General features: G+C 44.9%; 4 protein-coding genes across 7 annotated transcripts in view; 1 reads left to right on the top strand and 3 right to left on the bottom strand.

The window, feature by feature from the left end:
- Positions 1 to 767: 767 nt before the first annotated feature.
- On the bottom strand, positions 768 to 7390 carry wsb2 (WD repeat and SOCS box containing 2). The gene is made up of 9 exons (XM_077561216.1): positions 7161 to 7390; positions 6840 to 7017; positions 5600 to 5814; positions 4630 to 4761; positions 3701 to 3801; positions 2331 to 2527; positions 2146 to 2235; positions 1963 to 2079; positions 768 to 1274 (listed from the first exon to the last, which is right to left on the bottom strand). Exons 1-9 carry the CDS (start codon positions 7201 to 7203, stop codon positions 1097 to 1099), a joined length of 1251 nt encoding a protein of 416 aa, XP_077417342.1. The 5' UTR covers positions 7204 to 7390; the 3' UTR covers positions 768 to 1096.
- A 779-nt stretch (positions 7391 to 8169) lies between these two features.
- On the bottom strand, positions 8170 to 14660 carry vsig10 (V-set and immunoglobulin domain containing 10). Of its 4 annotated transcripts, none has more exons than XM_077561215.1 (10): positions 14284 to 14660; positions 12919 to 13008; positions 12529 to 12846; positions 11934 to 12245; positions 11415 to 11726; positions 10965 to 11249; positions 10765 to 10878; positions 9696 to 9708; positions 9271 to 9410; positions 8170 to 9184 (listed from the first exon to the last, which is right to left on the bottom strand). In XM_077561215.1, exons 2-10 carry the CDS (start codon positions 12965 to 12967, stop codon positions 9120 to 9122), a joined length of 1608 nt encoding a protein of 535 aa, XP_077417341.1. In that variant the 5' UTR covers positions 12968 to 13008; positions 14284 to 14660; the 3' UTR covers positions 8170 to 9119. The 4 variants fall into 4 exon arrangements, 3 of the variants coding, with proteins under 3 accessions (XP_077417341.1, XP_077417339.1, XP_077417340.1); XM_077561213.1 differs by lacking the exon at positions 14284 to 14660 and adding an exon at positions 13907 to 14055; XM_077561214.1 differs by lacking the exon at positions 14284 to 14660 and adding an exon at positions 13112 to 13314.
- pebp1 (phosphatidylethanolamine binding protein 1) lies at positions 13949 to 16590 on the top strand. Its single transcript, XM_077561217.1, has 4 exons — positions 13949 to 14090; positions 14711 to 14820; positions 16058 to 16158; positions 16279 to 16590. The coding sequence occupies exons 1-4, from the start codon at positions 13956 to 13958 to the stop codon at positions 16494 to 16496; spliced, it is 564 nt and encodes a 187-aa protein (XP_077417343.1). The 5' UTR covers positions 13949 to 13955; the 3' UTR covers positions 16497 to 16590.
- Positions 16591 to 18291: 1701 nt separating this feature from the next.
- The window catches only part of taok3a (TAO kinase 3a), a 43975-nt gene continuing 41283 nt past the window's right edge, over positions 18292 to 20983 (bottom strand). Inside the window, 2 exon segments of the mRNA XM_077561212.1 lie at positions 18292 to 18841; positions 20764 to 20946. Coding sequence (XP_077417338.1) covers positions 18695 to 18841; positions 20764 to 20946 — 330 coding nt within the window. The 3' untranslated portion in view covers positions 18292 to 18694.

Here is a 20983-nt window from a genome sequence, read left to right as displayed (position 1 = left end):
ACAGCTCGATAGTTGGCTGCTTGTCTAACAAGCTCCCCAGTGCCACACTTCCTGTTTCAATTTCCCGCCCTTTGATAAGCGCACGTAATTGGCCAGTCCGAGTCAGTTGACCGCGTGACGTAAAACGACCAACGCTCTGATTGGTCAATCTCATGTCTCACAAGAACGGCCGAATACCCCGAGACAGAGGCAGAATTTCTCACCTGCGAGACGTAACGTCGGTTTTTTAAATCCAAAATTGCAATGCCTCAAATCTTCCACTTTTTTTTTTTTAACTCAAACTATTCTTTGTTTTGTTTTTATGATTAAGATTTCAAAATTTTAAAAAAGTTTTCTTTTCAAGTGAACTTTCAAAACTTGAAATGTGTCATTTTTTATGATTACCAATTTTTCAAGTAGTTAAAAAAAATGACAGTTCAGAAGAAAAATAAATTGTCCCCAAGTTCAACAAAAGTGTCAATCTTGAGCTTTATCCTTACCCATTTTCATTTGAAGCCAAAACATTACCTTTTTTAAAAATGAACAGACAAAAAAAACACTTTATTTTACTTTGGTTAAGCTTCATCCACCATAATATAACAACAAAAAAGTGTGATTAAGTGTTTTGGAATCAGTTATTCCTGTTTTGAGATAAGCATGTAAGATTGAAAAAAAATAAAATCAGAAATGACATAACTTTTTTTTTTGAATTTCTAAAATAATTTGACAGCAGTTTCATTTCTGAAACAGAAACTTTATTTTAAAATAAAAGGCTTTGTCACTTCGTATAAAGCACCAACTTTTATTCAAAACTAAAAATTACAACAACAAATTGACAACTTGGCAAAATTCTCAGAAGCCTTTTTGCATGTTTCATCAACAGCTAAACACAAATATGACTTCAAATGTGCATTTGAATGTTTTTAATCAAAGTTATTCATGTTTTATTAACATGCGGTTACACAGTAGCGGCGCATTAAAACCAAAACGAACAATCAAAAATAAATTAGCAGCAGTATCAAATAGTGCTAGTGCAAAAATATTAAGAACAATCTTCAAAGTCATTTCGAAGAAAAATGCCACCGTTTTAGTTGAGTTTTTTGTTTCCCGTCTGCAGTCAATGCGAGTGCGGGCAGATGTCGCGGTAGGTGAGGTACTCCAGGATGCGTTTGGGCAGGGGCAGCGATTCCACCTGGTGCGTAGACACCGAGTGGCGCAGGGCGGCGCGGCACAGGTGGCGCAGACCCGGCACGGCCCGCGGCGCGCGCCAGAACCTCACGTGGCCGTCGCGGGTTCTGAAATCATTTGCTTTGAGTGAACAAGAGATTTTCATCACTTAAGTCTTTCAAAGGTTACTTTCAAGTTCGGGCCCCAACGATACTATTACTATTGTTATTTTTTTAATTTTGCTTTATTTATTTGTTCTTGTTGTTTTTTTTTATTATCAGGGGCACATACCACAAGTTTCACTTCTTTCTTTCTCCTTTCATAATTTTTTTTAAAGAATGAAATAAACTTTTGAATTAAATTGATATGCATTTTTTAAGGCCAATGCTGATACAAATTTTTGGCAGAAAAAAAAATACAGATTACCGATTAATGTGGTGCATATTTAAAAAAAAAAAAAATATATATATATATAATGCATAAAATGACTCCCCTCCTCAATTCCTTTTCAATGGGTGTCACTTGCGTCCAAACATTCACTATTGACAAGTTCATAGTAGCCTATGACCTTAGCAAAAATTAAAAAAAAAATACATATACAAGGTTATTGTATAGATTTATGTGTTGCGATGGAATTCTATTCAAATAACTCGTTTCTCACACATTGGGAAGAATGTGTGTGTAGATGTTGATTATTTGGCAGAAAACACTCCCGACGTTGATGCCAATTTCTGTTAGCATTTGAATGGGACCCTCCCTTCGCTTTTAGCATTAGCGCTAGGCTCGCTAAGTTTGAAAAATGAAGCCTGTTTTTACCCGGTTGCGATGACTCCCCCTTGTGGATGGTACTTGCAGCACAGGCCGTTGGAGTCGCGGTCGGTTTCGGTCTGCATGCTCAGGCCCGGCTCGCCTGGTTCCCAAATGCCGAGCGCTCTGCGGGTCAAGCTCGTGTTACCGCGACAACCGAGGCGAGTACGTTTCCGTGACGATCCAACTCACCTGTCGTGCGTCACGATGGCCAGGTGCACGCCGCTGGGAGAGAACTGAATGGAAGAGATTTGGTTTTGCCCGTAATCCTCAAAGTAGTCCCTGTGGCGGGAGATTAGCATGTTAGCTTAGCAAGACATGAGCAGCCCGTTTGCCGGACGGCGTTTTGCTACCGGCGAGCCCATCTGGCTCCTTACGCGAGTGAGGCCAACTTCTGCGCGGTGTACGGGTCCCACAGGTCGATCCACCAGCTGGCCCCGCTGAAGGCGGCGGTGGCGAGCAGCGCGCCGTCGGGCGAAAAGTCGCACGCCGACAGCAGGTAGAGCGTCTTGTGGGCGCCGCCCGTCAAGTTGCGGATGAACGTGTACGAGCGAAGGCTCCACAGGCAAACCATCTGCCGAGGACAACAACGTCAGCGCAAGTCCGCCCGATGCATCCGCCGGCGCCGACGTTAAGTCCGCTGGACTTTGCCGTAAGGCCATTAGCTACGTCCGTCAGCCTTGCAAGTTGACTGGCTTTGACTAAAAGTTCAAGTCCATCAGCTTGTATCACAATCGTTTCATTTTCATTGCAACAAAATGAACAACCTTATTTAGATTATAAAGAAGTAAACATGAGGAAGTGGGAGGAGTGAAAATCAGCCCCAGACGAAGATCCTGTAGGGGAGCGTAGTTTGGATGAGGGGGAGAAAAAAAAACCCTCTGCAAACACGCACACATGAAAACACAACCTACAGCAACTTCAATGGGGTATAAATGCCACGGAGGAGGCGGGACTTACAACTTCCTGGTTTTCACACATCAGCTTTGTTTCCGGTTCCTGTTTGCGACGTGTGGGCTATGCAGGACCAAAACTGACCAAATTTAAAATAAATGAATGAATAAATAAACAAATAAATAAAACTGAAAATATTAATGGATATGAAAAAAATGTGAAAATTAAATAGAAAATATAAATGGAAATAAAAACTAGAAGAAAAAAAATATATAAATAAATAGAAGTAAAAATAAATACAAAAATAACGAGATTCAAAAAATACAAAATGTGGAAATAAATATATGAATAGAATTAAATATTAATAAGTGTCCAAGCAAAGAATAAATAAATGAATGTGAAAATAAAAACGGATATGAAAAACTCAAAATTACATTAAAAATATTTAAAATGAGATTCAAAAAATAAAAATATAAATAAATGTAGAAATAAATACAAAAATAAATCTATAAATAGAATTAAATATCAATCAATAAATACAAAGGCTCTGTTCTCACATTGATTGATTTTTTTGGATCCCACAACTCGCGACTTGAGTTGCTGGAAAACAAGTTGTGGTGACCGTGGACAAGAAAGGCGTCCATTGCCGGAGCTCTCCATGCAAGCCGACCGGCAGTTTTGGTCCTCCATAGTCGGGCGTGGACGTTGGAGCCCAAATGCAGCGAGCAGGCCGCCCCCCCCCCCCCCCCCCCCCTTCCACGCCACTTAGCAGAGGCGTGTGAACCTCATTCTGCCGCCTTGACGCAAAGGCAAGCCCCGGGACCGTCCGGGCCAAAGCATGCGAGGCGCTCACCCTGTCGAAGCGCCCCACGGTGGCCATCATGCTGCAGTCGGACGACACGCAGCAGCAGCTGATCCAGTCTTTGTGGCCGGACAGAACCTGAACTTTCTTGCCTGAGCACACAAAGGGACAATTAGCCCCGCGTTGGCTTTTTATTGGGCTTCACAGAAACAACATCATCGAGATCGAGACGTGACTAACTTTGCACCGTCAACATTTCTGCAGGTTTCCTCATCATATCGAATTGAATGCAACTTGAAATTCTTTTCACGGCCGCGTCGCCAGGCCATTACAATTTTGAATCGCCTTTCATGGCATGATTTCCGTCGTTAACTTGTTATGATTTGGAAATTGATCACACAAATGTACAATAAAGTCGATTTGTAAGTTTCTCACACTCTTGTTGAACTTTGTCAGTTGGACACGTATGGCTACCAAATACAAAAGCGGTTGTATCTTTTAGTTGATTGAAAGATTCATTTGATAAGTAATAAGTCATTCATAAAGATACATTTAAGAGTTATGGTTAAAAGGCGTGTAAAACATTGAGTCATACATTTGTGTTAAGGTGATTTTCTGCCTCTAGATGGCATTAGTGTTTCATGTTGGACGTTTGGAACATGAACAGCACATTTTTCTTTTCAATTTCAGAGCAATTCAAGGGTGCAACTCGTGGACATATCGATATAAATATATATATTTATTTATTTATTTTTAAATCACATTTATTACTGCTAAATTGTTTTAGGAGTTCTTCACTCAATGTGATATGTAGACTAAATAATACACAACTTGAAACACTCATTTTATAATAAGTCATTCATAAAGTCAATAATAAACTAAACTAAATGAATAATAATGATATTACAATGAAGCCAAAATCCATGTCATGCTTTGGCATTATTTGCCATTTGTTGAAATTGCGGCTGTTGCGTTTGCACCTTTTTGCGGCAGGTCCCACACGCGCAGCGTCTTGTCTCGGGACGACGACACCAGCGTCAGCGTCCCGTTGGGGAGGAAGAGCAGGCTGCGAACGACGCCCTCGTGGCCGTGAAGGTCCAACACGGCCACGCCTCAAGACGCACAAAAACAAACAAAAACCTGCGTCAAGCAGCAAGCGGGAACAAATACGCGCGCCGGAGAACGTTCTTCAGCTGCAGCGTTTGACCAACTTTTGAGCTTTGAAAGCAGACAACTGCATGTTGTCAAACCGGCGAGCCACGTTTTTTTCTTTCCACTTTGGCAAACGCTCTCAATCGCGAGAGGAAAATTGGGTGAGCGCGTTTGCCATCTTGAGTCTTGCAGCGTCCGCCAGCGATCAGTATGCTCGTTTTTCAACATGGACGCACGAGCGTCTGCCCGATAACGCTCCACTGGGACTTTCACGATTTTACGTCACTGACACACAACCGCCAGTAGATGGCGCCATTTTATAATCACACAGTACTACCTTTTTTGTTTTTTTAACCTGCCCAAGTTCTTTTCTTTTTGTGCCCAAGTTGAATCACTACATTTACCAGTCTTTTTTTTTTAACCTGTTTTTGTATTTAAGTATACAGTATTATTATTTATTTGTAAGTACAGGGTGTACGTTTTTTTTATTATTTTTATTTTTTTTTTACTTGTAATTAGATGCAATCTGTTGTACTTTTTCTATTTGGCAATATGTTTTTGTCAATTCGTATATATTCTTATGCTGCAAGTAAAAGTAATTGTCAGTTTATCCGCACTTAGTGAATCATTTTTGGAGTTACATTTAATTTCCTTTTTCAAAGCATTTATAACAGGAATCAAATGTATGTGGATTTTCACTATGAATTGGCCGGTGCAGTAGTGCTTAAGTACTTCAGTACTTTTTTTTTCTGGTGATGATGACATCACCGACACGCCAGAAAGGAAGCGAAAGCTCACCGGTGAGAACATTCCAGATTTTGATGGCGCCATTTTCCAAACCCGTGGCCAGAAGTAGAGCGTTGCCGTCGTTGTTGTTGTTGTTGTTCCCTTTCGATAGCGATTTGTTGGCGGTCGACTTTGGGGCTCGGGGCCCAAAGGCCAGACCCCAAACGGGATGTCCGCAACTGAAGCTCTTGTCCCCTCGGTCCACCTCGCCGTCCTGACCTTCATCTCTGCGAACAAAGTTGACAAAAACAAACCATCCAATAATAATTGCCATCGTAAGACGGTACACAATCAATTTTTTCAAGTACTTTTTTTTTTTTTTCATTTCAATGAATGTTGCAAGTGTTGAAATTTCCTAGGGTTTCACGAACGCCTCATGAAGGACATGAATCATTATTTTCAGTTCAGGTCACAATATTTTTATTATTATTTTTGTGCCAAGTCATGTTTGTTTATTTTTTTTAATTCTGAAAAAGTATTGTGGATAGCGGTTTCTTTTTGTGTTGCCTATTTAAAAACAATTTTTACCAAGTAATATTGTTGAACTATTTAAACATCATTTTAAGACTAGAGGACACAAAACATTCTTTTGTTATTAATGTTGCAATTTCAACGGGTTATGCGAAGGCCTTGGGCGATGTTCAGGCAGCGCACAAATATTCACTGCGTGATTCACAAATATTTGTCAGTTAGTCACCATGTGTCATTGTTTTCAAATGAAGTCCCTGAATTTAAAACACATATTATTTTTATGTGGCAAGTCGTGCTTTTTATTTCCTGAAAAATGGTGAAAAACAGTTATTTAAAGACAACTTATTGTGCATATATGACCTTCTTCCCCATTTTAATATAACATTTCCACGGTTTTGTACAATGTTCAATGAACAAGTTCGAATAGCGCATGTGTTTTTATGTTAATTGTGTTTTTTCATTTCATTCAACTATTTAATCATCACTGTAAGATTATATTTGCGTAGACGAAAACATTTTTATTCTTAAACAGTGTAGACATTTCCGAGGGTTTTACGAACGCCTCTTGCGATGTTCAATCAACACCCAAATGTTCACATTTGGGTTTTTTCTGTAAGATTGTAAAAGTTTATTTTCCCAGTTGCTCCCTTCTAAGCTTTGGTCGTCGTTTTGAAGAACCAAAGTAACGTTTGACGACAGTTTATTTTTTTATCTTTAAAAAAGTTGTTAGCGTTTCCGAGGGTCTCTCGAACGCCTCGCGCGACGTTCAAGGAGCACGTACTGCGAGTCGAGGGGCCATGCGACCACCCACACGATGCCGTGACCCATGGACCAGGCGAACCAGGCTCCGTCCGGGGAGAAGTCCACGCTCCACGTCTCGCAGCCGGGCCGGCCCTCCAACGACGGCGGCCGGCGGGTCTTCAGCTCCAAGATGAGCGCCGGGTCGGAACCGGAGGAGGCTGCGGAAGACGAAAACAAGCGCGTCAACACTCACCGGGCGGGGACGACGGACGACGGACGACGGACGCCGGACGCTCGCGCCTCTTCCGCGGCCTGCTGCGCTTCCGTGGCGGGGGCGAAGGGCGGTGATGCGTTTACGTACACGTCGGCCGGAGCCCCCCCGCGTTGTCTTGGCTTGAGCACATGCTGGTCGCGGTCGTCTTTACATCGTCCCGCTTGGCTGTCGGCGTCGGGACGAGTCGGGAATCGGCGACGGTTAGCTCGCGTCACGTCAGCCGTGAAAGAAGGCGACGCCGTGCCGATGACGACACTTTTCCGAGCGCGGTCATTGCCTGGTCACGTTCTCGGGGCTCCTTACGCAACGTCGCTAAGCCGCGCCCCCTAACGACCAAATGTGGCTCCCACGGGAAAAGCCACGCCCCCCGCCAACGGTCGCTCGTTGCTAATTCCACTTGATTTACACTCATGAAATGTTCTGCTTTTCAAAGGTACCGCGCTGAAGAATATTGATCTCCAACTACCGGCATCATGACCAAGACTCAAATACAGTGCAAGTGTTCACTAGGCAAAATCGGCTTGATTGACGTTTGCGAGTTTGCCAAAATGGTGGCCTTCGTCAATGAACGAACCCTCTCCGTCCATCGAAAAGCGATGGACTTTGGAAGGTTGTAATTGAATTTGTGAGGATTATTATTTTTGATTTCAAAATGTGATGACATGTCGTTTGACTGCTGCAACAATCTGCGATCTAAACATAAATGAATCTAAAGTTGCTTGCACGTTTATAAATGAAGAATCAAAAGCACGTATGTATACAATTGAGTTCTTAGGTCATCTAAAAAAAATGTAACAATGTGCTACCAATGTAAAAAGTTCAAACGTGCGAGCTAAAAGACTAGCACGTAGCACGTTAGCTAGCACGGCGTGACTCCGGGCAGAGCAAAGCTTTACTACACTTCGATTGATTCCCTCATTTTGCTCTTGTAATAAATACGATATTATCAAGAAGAACATGAAGCGATCATCTTTGAAAGTTTGACTTTTTGAATGGAATTCTGGAAACGATTCAAGATTAGTCTCATGTTTTGAAAAGGGTGCCGTTTTAATAACCACAAAAATAAGCAGACACTGGTTTAGGAAGGCTGGACACATTTGATGTCAACATAAAAACTCTTTATTGTCTGTACAAAAATTCCAGGCTGAACTTTTTTTCCAAACATCCAAATGTGAACGCTGACACGCGTTCGTGTTCGTGTTCAGTCGCATTCTGAAGGAAGGCGATAATGCAAAGCGTGCTGAGAAACGGACGCTGATGCTGAGTGTTGTTGATCTCCACACAAACCGGTTTTTTTTGGGTTGGGGGGGGGGCTTGTGGTAGAACAAAACCCCAAAATAAAAAAATCACAACCAATGGGACATTTTGCAAGCTGAGCCCGTTCAAAAACAAACAGCGCACCTTTCACATTCTCACTGAGACGACACGCACGATTTTCCTTTTCGAGCCTGATATCGATTCATAAAACCACAAATTATTTTAATATCTTAAAAGCCTTTTTTAATTTTTTTTTTTTGCATTTTACCATTTGTGAAAGACCGAACTTATTGCACTTTTCAGTTCAAAATCTTTTCAATTTGTATTTACAATTATTGAATTAGAATTATGAAAATAATCCACCTCATCCTTGCTGATGTGTCAAATTTTTAAGTGATGATAAAACATTACTTTCATTAATAAACTCAATCATTTAAGCCGTTACTGCCTTTGCGAAATTCCATGTGGAGTTTAATGTTTGTGAAATTTTTTTTTTATCACGTCCTCGATATTGAAGAAGAATTGACGTTCCATAATTAATCAATATTGAATTGAAGTGTACGGAGAAGGATTAGGGCCAGTGAAGGGTGAAAAAAAAAAAGGTTTTGCAGGATTCTGACTTCAGTCTCAGAATTCTGAATCTTGCCAAACTTTTTTCCTCTTCATCGTCTTCCGTAGAAGTGAAACAAATCAAACGGAATCAAAGTGAGCTTTTGCGAATGGAATTTTCGAAATGAGCACATGAAACGCGCTCGCCAGCGCCAGTGCCAGCCCGACTGCAGCCAACCGCTAGAAGGTCACCAGGTCGGGTGGCACCTGCCCGGCGTCCCGCTTTCCTGTGTCCTCCTGCTCACCTGCAGGGGGCGACATCGGCGTCAAAGCAACAAGCACCCCCCCCCCCCCCCCCCCCCTGCAAACGTGCCAAATGTCGAGCGCGTACCGGACGGAAGTCTGTGGATCTGGACCAGCGTTGTGGGGCGTGCGTCCGCCACGGCGGGGAGGCGCGGAACGGCCTGGAAGATCTGCTCTTCGTCAGATTCCACCAAGCTCAGCACGTGGCCTCTGTCGCCCCCCGACGGTCTGCAACAGGAACAACTTCAAACATTCGCCACGTCCTCGCACCTCCTTTCGTCGTCTTGGAAATGTTGACAGCGGCTCATCAGCATCCAGCCCCCTTTTTTTTTTTTTCACCGTCTCAATCCGTGTTTGCATTTGCTCAAATACTTGCCCCTGTTGTCAATAAATGATTGCACTTCAAAATGTCAACACTAACACAACGTGTGCGCTTCAATGGCGGTGACGTCACCATGAGTGGTCGCTGTTGCAGTACTGATTGGGCAAAGCGAGCGGCGGCACTCGACTCACCCGAAAGGTCGCCCTGCAACAGAAACAGCAAAAAACAAGGTCAGAAAAAGTCCAAATAAAAGCTATGATGATTTTTCTTTCTCAGTTGGGGTGAGAATCTTTCACTGTCTCACAATTCGATTCAATTCCCGATTTTTAGGCCTGCGAAATCGATTCAGAATCGATTTTGGATTCAGAATGATTTGATTGACAGTCATTTCTGCTTCAATTTATAGATGTGCAAAGAATGGTCGCTAACGCCAATTAGCACGCTACTCGCGGCACTTTTATCACTCAAAAGAACGGATATTTATACAAAACGCTTCAGGAATGAATACAGAGAAGCATCGTAACATTAATCACCGGCATATGCTGCAAAAAAACTTTTATTGGAATAACTTGCTCGTGACTTTCCTTCAACTGTCGAATGTGGCTCCAACTTAACAGTGTAACAGAACTCGCGGAACCACACTGCCCCTCAGTGGCCAAAGTGTGTACAACATGAACGGCGCTCCCAATAAAGACACGCACACAAACAAGGGCAAGACCATATCAAATCATTTCAATAAAATCCTTTTTGGGACATTTCAAATCGATTCTGAATCGTACTAAATGAGAATTGTGATTCTTATGACAAACGATTCACTCCGTTTAGTCTGTTCAGGATGTTCAAAGGGGGTGCGCAGCTGGAAACACTTTTGTTGGCGGTGCACAACTTAGCCGAGGAAATCAGCTCCGGACGAGAAACATATTACATTTAAAAATATATATATATTTATGTATCTTTTTTTCAATTCTCGCATGTCACTTTAGGGGCTCCGTAACTTTATGACGCGAAGGCTCTCAAAAATACACGCAATGAGAAGAACCGTATGTTGAAGGTGCTTACAAAGTACTGATAATGTTTAGGGGGTGTGCCAACTTATGTTTGGCTGTTTGTCACTTGAAACACTTTTTTGGGGGTGCGCCAACGACATTTTGGGGAGGAAGGCGTGGCTCAAAGAGGTTTGCAAGAAAAGCTTTTTTGACCTTTTCAAGGCGGTGCGGCAAGCGACTTCGGAGGTGAGCGGGGGTGCGCGGATGCAGTTACCGAGGCAGACGCGATGTCTGTTGGCGAAGAGCAGCTTGGCCACGACGGCCGACAGGCCAATGATGAGCGCGGCGATGAAGACGCCCACGATGACGCCCGTGTAGTCGGAGGCCGCTGGCGAGACAAACGGCGCGCCGTCAAGACAAGAAGAGGCGCGGCGACCGGTCGCTCGGCATTCCGCTCCTTCCCGGGCCACTCACCTGTGACGTTGAGGTAGACCTCGGCCCGGCGTAGCGCCAGCGCGTTCTCGCCGCAGCAGAAGTAGGCGCCGCGGTCGGCCCCACTGACGTTGGCGACGGTCAGGCTGTAGGTGGCGCCGTCCCGGCTCAAGGCGTACTTGGGGCCGGGCGCCAGCGCCGCCCCTTCCGCCGCTCGCCTCCAGGTGATGTTGGCGGGCGGCACCGACGCCGCTTCGGTGCACGTTAGCGTCACGCTCTTGCCCTCCTGCACCCACGCCAGCGGGGAGACTTGAGGACTCGGCGCCTCTGCGGTATTAGCACATGCGCGCCGTTAGCCGCCTAGCGTTAAGAAATAGGAGCTGTTCCGAGCTCAATGTGGTCAAACGTGTCCATTGGTCTTCAAAGGATGTCATGGACATTGTTATTTCCAAGAGCAAACTGGCTAATGTCGTTAGCATGCGCGCGACGTACCGAGCTTAAAGTAGCAAGAGGGTTCCCGTCCGGCGGCGAGCGCCGAGTGTTGCGCCGTGCACCGAAGCGTTTGCCCGCCGGCCAGCAGGGAGCGGTTTAGCGCCACCCGCAGGACGGAGGTCACCTGCGAGGCCAGCACGCGGCCCTCACCGTCCCCGTGGCCGTCCCCGTGGCCGTCCCCGTGGCCGTCCCCGACCTGGGTCCATTTGAGCTCGGGGTCCGGGTAGCATCCGGGCCAGGCGCAGCTAAAGCCAACTTGCGTCGGGTCCGAAGACTGAAGCCACGAGCACTCGGGGTGGCGCTCAGAAGCGTCTGTGCCAACAAAAAACACCAGACAGACTTTAAATACGACCGTGGATTCGTTCTTTCCCCCCCAAACTCAGACAAACAATTATGGCAGTTTTACTCAAATCAAAGTTGGCATTTAACTATTTTTTAACAAACATGCAGCCAAATGCCAGAGTCCAAATGACAATGGCAAATTGAGAGTCAAAAAAAATGAGACAGACACGAACTCACAGTAGACAAGCAGCTGCGCGCTGGCGTTGGCGCTGGCGTGCGTCAGCGTGTTGTTGGCGACGCAGCTGTAGACGCCCTGCGCCGCCGGCTGGATGTCCTTCAGCCTGAAGTCCAGCCAGGGCACGCTAGCGGTGGAGGCTAGCGGCGTCCCACGGCCGGCGCTGGTCCCGGCGAAGGTCCACGTGAGGCGCTGGGACGGGTACGAAGAAGCGACGCAGTGGAAGGACACGCCGGAGCCGCGGTGCGAGACCAGCGTGCCGTTGGACAGCACGGTGGACGGCACGATGGACAGCGACACGTTCTCCGGACCGCCTGAGGGGGGCGCAGGGTGACGTCACACTTGACATCAGGGAGGCAAACTTTGGAGTCCGTGAGCCATATTTGAATTAAAAAAGAATAATTGAGATTTCAAATGATTCAAGAGTGGAAGAGGGAAACCTCCAAAACCTGCAGGATTCTGGCCCTTGAGGACCAAAGTTTGACATCTATGCTAGTGTCTGTCAGTGTTGGAACGCGGCCAGCAGTGGCCGGAAACCGCGCTGATGTGTAAAACCCGGAAGTCCGCGGTTCACGATCACCTAAGCAACGGACTTACTTGCCACCTGCAGCAGTACCCGCGCGCGCCACGTCATGTTCCCCGGAAGTGTGGCCTCGCAGAGGTACACGCCCTCGTCGCCCTCCGACACCGTCCGGAAGTTCAGGCTGCCGTTGCCGAGCACCAGCACCCGCGACCCGCCGTCCCCTGGGCCGCTCGGCACCGCCTCGTTTCCGTTTTTCATCCAGCGCGTCCGGGACGGCGTCACGGAGCCCTCCGAATAGCACGGAAGCAGGACGACGTCGCCGGGCGCGGCCTCGATGACGGACGAGTCGGACGGCTCCGACGAGTCCGGCGCGTCCGACGCCCAAACAGCGACTGGAACAAACATGGCCGGTCGCAACGTGTTGCGCGCGTACCTCATCATGTGAGCGGGCCGAACTCACTCACCTGTTGTAGCCAACACGCACGCGACCACCCACGTCCTCCTCGTCATCATCGCCACGCGCTCGTCATGTCCTTTCAACTATTACAATTTAACTACAAAGAGAGAGGGAGCGTGATTAAAAAACTACAAAGAGAGAGAGAGAGAGGGAGCGTGATTCAAAAACAACAAAAAAGTTCCCCCCCACCCCTGCCCGACCAGTTTGACCAGTTGACGTAGGCGGAAGCTCCCAGGTGAGGTCGGCGAACAACGGAGCGGCCATGTTGGCGTCACCTGGCTCCTCCTCAGGAGGACCCGCGTGACGTCGGCTGCATTTTCAAGCGCTCCACTACTTTTGTTTGTTCGCTTGTGTCGCACTACTTCCATCAGTTTCTGGCATTCTTTTTGCTTACTTTGTCGGAAACCTTCGCCACGCCCTTAACGCACCTTCTTAAAGGCGCAGACACTTCCCATGCCCTCACTTGGCAGATCATTCAGACTCAGGTTTATTGTCATTCAGTAAAATCATCACATGTGCTGTCACACGAACAGGTGTCAAAATAGATACACAGAATTTCAAGTTGGTCACAAAGTACCCAAAGTAACTTGTTTTCAGTGCTGTTGCCGGGCAGGAAGGGGGCGGTTTTTTTATTTTTTCATTTTATTTAAACTATAACAATAATAATAAATAACAGTCTCGGTTGCTAATAAACACACACACATTTAAAATCACGTTTTTATTGAATGTCCAACAATTTTAAGTGCCCTCCAGTGGCCGTTTTGTGCCATTGCTGATGTTTGTGGCGTTTAAATGTCCTCAGTAACGTTAATTTATAAAGGAATTACCCTGATAAAAATATACAGTGATGGGAGATAAAGGATGAAAATAGTCACTTGTGTAGCAAATGACCCTAAAATATAGTCCAAATTGAGGGAAGCATGTTGTGACGTATGTTACAGAGGCTGTTCCTATAAACTTCCATCTTTTGTGCTGGTCCCTGAACGCCCCATTACCTTGTGGACTTTAAACCAAAGCAGCGGCTAGCGACTCCGTCCAGATAACATGCCCGTGGATGTGAAACAGTGGGGCGGCCCGCTGCAGCTCCAGGAGGTGGAGGAGGAGCCCAGTCGGCCTCTGGTCGTCAAATACGGCTCCGTGGAGATCGACGAGCTGGGCAAAGTGCTCACGCCCACGCAGGTTAGCGACATTAGCTTAGCTTAGCCTAGCCTAGCCGCTAGTTGTGGCAGAAAAAGTGCGATCAAAGTGTTTATTCGATTCCCGGGCTTCAGCTGTCCTGTCCATTATTATTTATTTATTTATTTATTTTTGTACTCACTTACACAAACACGCACACCTACAAACAAACATGGTCTCCGGCGGGGAAGCGAACCTGCATCGGAGGCAAGTGACGGTGCTGGTGTCATGTCAAAGGCTAAAAACAAAAAAAGGAAATGGAAAGAAGCCGTGTGACTTTGAAAAGACGAGAACGCGTCCAATTGACTCTTTTCGCCATTTAAAGCAGATCACAGTTTGTATATAATTAAGGTGGTAACGTCATTATTTTTTCGCGTCCAATGAATTGCTGTCGACTAAAAATGACATCAGACGTGCTCAGCAAACGACCAATCACTTTTGCGCCACATTTTTCACCTCTTCTGTTCAATTCCGTTTTGTTGACATTTTATGGTAAATTGAAGACAATTGACAAAACAAGGGCAAACGTCTCCCCAACGTTTCATTTCCTTAAACTGCACTTGGTTTGAGTAAGTGTGTTTTTTAAAGTTGACTTTTAACAGTTGAACCTTTGACCCCTCCAGGTTCAGACGCGGCCCACTTGCATCGAGTGGGAAGGTTGCGACCCCGGCAAACTTTACACTTTGGCCCTGACCGACCCCGACGCCCCCAGCAGGAAGAACCCCAAATTCAGGTCCAAATCTCATGACACATTTTGCAACAAATTCACTCTCCCAAAAATGTCTCCCCTATTTTCTCCGTCTTAGAATTTGAAATCAATTTGCTTGCCAACTCAATCTATTGAAGTGGAAGACGCGCCCATTTTTCATGTTCAACATTTTTCTATTCAATGTTCCTGCCACTTTTTCCCGTTTGGATTTCTTTTTTGCCATTTTTTTAATCTAACATTTTATTATTCTGTATTTTTGCCAGCTTTTCACTTTTATTTTTGCATGTCATTTTTATACGTTAACATAAAAAAAAAAAAAGTATATTCTTATATTTACATTTTAAATTCAAGTTTGTCGCCTAATGTTCCTATTAGATAAATATTCTATTATTATGTAAACAAATGTGAATTAAAAAATGTTGCCACTTTTTCCTGATTGGATGGATGGATGATTTTTTTTTTTTAATCATAATAATCTTTGACTGTCTCACGATTCGATTCCAATTTTGGGGTCTGCGATTCGATTGAGAATTTATTTTTAATTCAAAAATGATTTGATAGACAATGATTTGTGCTTCAATTTATAGATGAGCAAAGAATCATCATGATGTATTCCAGTCTGACTCGTTAATGCTAATGAGCACGCTACGTGCAGCACTTTATAATTTTAATTTTAATAACACAAAAGGAGGTCTATTCATACAAAACGCTTGAGGAATGTTTAAAGAGAAGCATGTTAACATGACTCGCCGGCATATGTTCTTCCTACGCCGCAAAAAAACAACTTTTATTGGAATGACTTGAGACTTTTTCCTTCTACTCTCTAGTGGAACCACACTGCCCCTAAGTGGCCAAATTGGGTACAACATGAACAGTGCTCCCAAAAAAGGCACACACAAATAAGGGCAAAACCATATTAAATCATTTAAATAAAATCGATTTCAAATCCATTTTTTTTGGGCGCACCCCTAATACAAATGTTTTGCCATCCTAAAATGTTGCCAGCTTTTCTTGTCATTTTTGCAAATTCAAATATGTTGACATTTCTTCCACGTTATTTTTTTTACGGTATTTTATTTTTAATTCATTAATTTATAAATTATGAAATTAATTATTAATTAAAATGACTTTTTTTTTATTTTTAATGAATGCGAATTCAAAATTGTTTCCAATTTTTCACGTTTTTTTTTTTTTTTTTTTAAACTGTAATTTGTCCTTAATGTTCACAATTGGATATTGAACTTGACCTTGTTGTTGTCAGGGAGTGGCATCACTTCCTGGTGGTCAACATGAAAGGAAACGAGCCGTCTTCGGGCGACGTCCTGTCCGACTATGTGGGTTCCGGTCCTCCTAAGGGAACAGGTGACACAATTACAACGTCAAAGTTTGTTTGAGGTTGCAAAGTGTTTGCAGAGGTTCGTCTGCTCGCTCGCCAGGCGCGGCGTTGCGCAAGCGAGTGATTGTGGCGTTTGTGGCGCGCAGGTCTCCACCGCTACGTGTGGCTGGTGTACAGCCAGGCGGGGGCGCTGTCGTGCAGCGAGCGCGTCCTCGGCAACCGCTCGGGCGACGGCCGCGGCCAGTTCAGCGTGGGCGCTTTCCGCCGCAAGTACGGGCTGAGCGCGCCCGTGGCCGCCACCTGCTACCAGGCCGAGTGGGACGACTACGTGCCCAAACTCTACCAGCAGCTGGCGGGGAAGTAGACCTGGTTGCTGTCGGAAGGACGGCGTGGCGCAGCGCGGCACGGCGCCGTTTCATGTCGCACACCGATGGCCTCAATAAAGCTGCTCAACAATCCGCGCGTCTGCTTCTTTCCAAGATCCAAACCTAAAAAGGTTTCCTTATCTGTGAAAAAAATGCTTTTGTTCTCGGCGCTACACTGCAGCAGACGGCAAACGGGCAAATCAACATCTGTGGCACCAAAAAAGAGGTTTTTAATCACAATTTGTGTTCAATGAAATGTTATCAAAAGTGCTGGCGTTGTCCGTAAGCGGGAGCGTCCATTTGGTTAACCAAAATTCAATTCACATCTTTTTGTCACCAGGTTTTTTTTCCACCGGACGAGACGAGATTAAACCTTGAAGAGAGACCTCGCGCTCAAGAAACCAAAAGTTTGCTGCTGGTTGTTCAGAACATAACATTAATCCAACAGCTCGAACAATAACGCTAACTAATGCCGGCTAACTTAGTAGCTCGTAGCCATAATAGCCGCATATACTGCAATTGTCTTTGTTGAAGTTGTTTTTCATCAAAAAGAAATGTTCAATATTATCTAATGACAACAAAATGTGAAAGGTTCAAATGATTGTCCCGACTAAAACTAGACGCAAGTCAAATGTTGACTGAAACGAGATGAATAAAATGTTTTCTTGGACTAAAATAAAGACTAAAATGCTCGACTTCTAGTCGACTAAATAAAATGGGACAAGATTTACTAACTATGAAAAAATGTGTGATTGAAAATGAAAAGAAAAATGGCTGATCAAATTAACACTAACATTTTTAACCAACAGTTAATTTGATTTTTTTTTTTCAAGTGGTGAAGATATGAAGTGTTTAAAAAAAATGGTGAAGTTTTGGTGACAAAGAATTGAAAAGAAAGTCAATATGAATGTTAAAAATACGTTTAAAAAAATCATCATTTGTCTTTAGGTTGGTGATAGAAAATTTCAAGTGTAATGGTTGTAATAAATATAAATAATAAATAAATAAATGGGGTACAAATTTGAATTCAATTCAAATTAAATTAAAATCGTTTACCCTGAACAGTAAACGGGAAGATGTCACCAAATTGTTAAAAAGGACAAAAAAACTAAACATTCCAACATCAAAACCCTGGTGACAAGTTGATATATATATAAAAAAAAATTTTGATTTTAATATTTTGCCTAATACTTGATTTTGAGGGGAGATGTGACATTCACAAATACTGTAGTTTGGTTTTAATCACATACGTTAAAAAACAAACACACCAGGATTAAAAATTAAAAAAAAAAAAAGTTTTGCTGGTTAAATTGTGTATTTGTTGACGACAAAAAGATTTTTTGTAAATACTAACCTTTCTTTCCCTGCCAGCTGAATTCTGGCGGTATTTTTGATTGACAAACTCCCGAGAATACATCTTGGAACGAGCCCGTTGATTTCCGCCGACGGCTCCGACCAATCACAGAGCGACATTGTGTTTGGGGCGGGATATGCAGCTCAGCTGTGACGAAACCAGGAAGCCCAGGCCGCGCCGCGGCAAATAAACAAACCCAACATGGACGCTGCAATGAATTGCGTTCGGCAGAATGACTCACCGTTTCCTTGTCGAATGTTGGTGCGCGTTTTTTTTCCCCTTTGACGAGGACGACATTTTCGTCCAATCAGCTGCAAGTATTGTCCAGAATGTCCCGCCTTTCCTTCCCGAGCAAATCAAGGCAGAGCAGAGCCAGATTGATGTTGTGGAGGCAATCACAAAATCAATCTGGCTTTAAAATGCATAAGAAGACGTGCGCATTGTGTGATGAGCACTTTATTTCCAAATGTAATTAAAATCTTGTCAAGAGCTGCGAGCGAGCTCGCTGACCCGATCATCGTGATTAAAGTGCATGCAATCGTCCGCGTCATCGGCGGAAGGAAATCGGACAAGGAAAAAGGTTGTTTTTTTTGCCTGCGAGTTAAAATCAAATATGAAAAGAAGTAAAAGCTGTCGGCAAATCCTTCCTTACAAAGTTGCCGCTCTCGTTACGCTAGCGAGCCCTTCGTGCGGAAATCCACACTTGATGATGATGATGATGATGATGATGATTCTTCTTAGCTTTGTTCTTCCCACGGGCTGCCAGTGCGGCGACGCGGCGACGCGGGTCCGAGTGGCGGTCCCGTGACGTCTTGTGAAGACGCTGGCCGGCCGTCTCGGTCCTCATCTGTGCTCGTCTTTGGCCAAGTTGCCGAACCCAAGACGCGCGCTCTCCGCGTCAAAGGCGTCCAGCTCGCGCTCCTCGCGCTCCAGCAGATGTTTGATGCGCTCCGTGCGATCCTTCTGCACCGACAGCATCTCCTCTTCCATCTGAAGCACAAGCACGGGCGCGAGCGCGCCGCGTCATCGGCGACGTCGCACAAGTCGGACACACACAAAGCGCTTGCCGCTCTCGTTTCGCCTTGACAAACATTTTGCATGCAGAGGAATCGCAAAACGGCAAAACTTTCACCTGCGTCACAAAATGTCAAATGGATCACATTCAAACGTGCCGTGACCTTTACGCACGTGGCGTGACCTTTACGCGGTGGCCCTGAAGTGCACAACGCAACAAAGTCAGCAAAAAAGAGCAACTCGAAAACCTCATCACAAAACTGCAAACCTAAACAACGGGAAAAGAAAACCCACTTGGGGTCGCTGTCCTTATGTCGTATCTGTGGCTTTGACTGCCAGTGCGGCTGTTCTGGTGAGTGACGTGGGAGCCAGCGATGGACGACTACAACTTGCCAGCTTCCTTCAAAGTGAAACCTTTTATGATCACAGTTGAGAAACTTAAAAAAATAAAATAAACTGTGGAGTGAAAAAGTGTGTTGAGAGAAAACTTTTAAATAAACTTGTTTAGATTTAGTACACAATAAGAAAAATAACATCTGGACAACCAATTATGGGATTTTACTTTTAGGCTGAAAAATGTAAAGTCATGTTTATTAATAACGTCATTGAATTTTCTCTTTCGTTCCAAAAAACACGCACACACCAAAATGCACGCACGCACGCACGCACGCACTCGGTCTACTCTGCGCAAGTATGACGTCATGGTGTTGGAGCGGCACGTCCCCGCGCGTCCAGCAGAGGGCGACAGGCGACGCTCCAACACGAGCCTGCCGCCTGCTCCTTTGTTGTCTGCACAAGCCGCATGACGTCATCACCGACACGCGCGCACATCCGCCAACACAACATTCTCCGACACATATCGGAGACAAAACTTACAAACTTGAAGATGAACAACAACAGATTGAACGCACATTATTCTTAACATCAACTCACAGACAAAAACACACAAACACTCAAACGTAGCTAAACACACACACACACACACACACACACGTGCATAAGACTCGTTAAAGACAAAGCTCAAGACGAGTCTGTTCATCCGGTTCAAGCACACGCGTCACATGACGTCACACAGTCATGGGAATTTTGGGGAGTTTTCTCACGCTGCTAACTCGACAAAAATATGTTGATCCTGTGCAAAGTTCCCCCCAAAATGAACTTCTATTTTATTTGTATGAATTTATTTGTAAAGAATTCAGCCTACGATTGTTTCATTTATCAAGATGAAATTGGGTACGCACAAAAAAAAAGTGACGATTGAAGCCACGTGTGACAACATACAGGAAGTCGGTCGGCCATTTTGGGTCCGGACTTCTATACGACTGGACTAATGCTGCATTCGAGGAAAGTAGGAAGTCTGCCTTTTCCGACTTCAAACCAGGAAGTGTGCACGGGAACGCCCCCTTCAGTAAGGAAATCCCTTTTGCAAAGTTGGAAACAAAACAAAAACATACCCCGATTTCTCAGACTTTTGGTCTCCAAAAATTTGCCACTTTATAAAGTCAACAAATTTGGGGGTTTTCTTTCTCGGAATATGACCTACGCCTTCTCTGAAAAAAATGCGTGTGTTACGATATTGAGATAATATAGTCCGAATGGTTGAAGTCAAGTGGGTCAAGTTCTATTTTTGCGAGGCTCTCATGACTCCATACACGAATCGTAGCAGAAAACACGTTTTCATTAAAGGTGGCAACGTAAGATGGCTGCCCATCGGCGTTAGCCGCAAGGGTCCATTCACATACAAATGGCTGGTGTGGACCAACATCCAGAATCTTCACTAAGCAGAAGGCGGCCTGGCCCAAAAGAAGGCCAAGGGAAGTGTGGCGGCGTTTTGGTGCCGTCGCGGCGACGTTTTGGTGCCGTCGCAGCGGCGTTTTGGTCTCATGGCGTGTTCGTACCTTCTGCTCCAGGTGCGCGCGTCGCAGCGAGACTTTCTGCTCCAGCTTGTGTCGCTCGCGCTCGTGCTGCGCGTCCGTCTGCATTTTGATTTTGCTCTGGTAGGCGTTGAGCAGCTCCAGCTCCTGCTGCAGCTGCTGCCGGAGCGCCTGAGACTCCGCCTCCTGGGACTCGTCCAGGCGCAGCTGACAAAAAAAAAACAACAACACAACGCCGTCGTCG

Source organism: Vanacampus margaritifer, chromosome 3 (assembly GCF_051991255.1).
Source record: "Vanacampus margaritifer isolate UIUO_Vmar chromosome 3, RoL_Vmar_1.0, whole genome shotgun sequence".
Classification (NCBI taxonomy): domain Eukaryota; kingdom Metazoa; phylum Chordata; class Actinopteri; order Syngnathiformes; family Syngnathidae; genus Vanacampus; species Vanacampus margaritifer.
The sequence above is the reverse complement of the archived record's forward strand: the minus strand, read 5'-3'. Positions and strand labels throughout refer to the sequence as shown.

Excerpts from the sequence above, each read along its gene's own strand:
- wsb2 (XM_077561216.1), bottom strand. The coding sequence starts at position 7,203 with ATGTGCTCAAGCCAAGACAACGCGGGGGGGCTCCGGCCGACGT. Across the intron at positions 3,802-4,629 it reads GTGGGACCTGCCGCAAAAAG|GCAAGAAAGTTCAGGTTCTG; the intron begins GTGCAAACGCAA and ends TTGTGTGCTCAG. Across the intron at positions 1,275-1,962 it reads GGGGGAGTCATCGCAACCGG|AACCCGCGACGGCCACGTGA; the intron begins GTAAAAACAGGC and ends AAATGATTTCAG.
- vsig10 (XM_077561215.1), bottom strand. The coding sequence starts at position 12,967 with ATGATGACGAGGAGGACGTGGGTGGTCGCGTGCGTGTTGGCTACAACA. Across the intron at positions 12,847-12,918 it reads GTGCGTGTTGGCTACAACAG|TCGCTGTTTGGGCGTCGGAC; the intron begins GTGAGTGAGTTC and ends TGTTTGTTCCAG. Across the intron at positions 12,246-12,528 it reads GGTACTGCTGCAGGTGGCAA|GCGGTCCGGAGAACGTGTCG; the intron begins GTAAGTCCGTTG and ends CGCCCCCCTCAG.
- pebp1 (XM_077561217.1), top strand. The coding sequence starts at position 13,956 with ATGCCCGTGGATGTGAAACAGTGGGGCGGCCCGCTGCAGCTCCAGGAG. Across the intron at positions 14,091-14,710 it reads AAGTGCTCACGCCCACGCAG|GTTCAGACGCGGCCCACTTG; the intron begins GTTAGCGACATT and ends TGACCCCTCCAG. Across the intron at positions 16,159-16,278 it reads CGGTCCTCCTAAGGGAACAG|GTCTCCACCGCTACGTGTGG; the intron begins GTGACACAATTA and ends TGTGGCGCGCAG.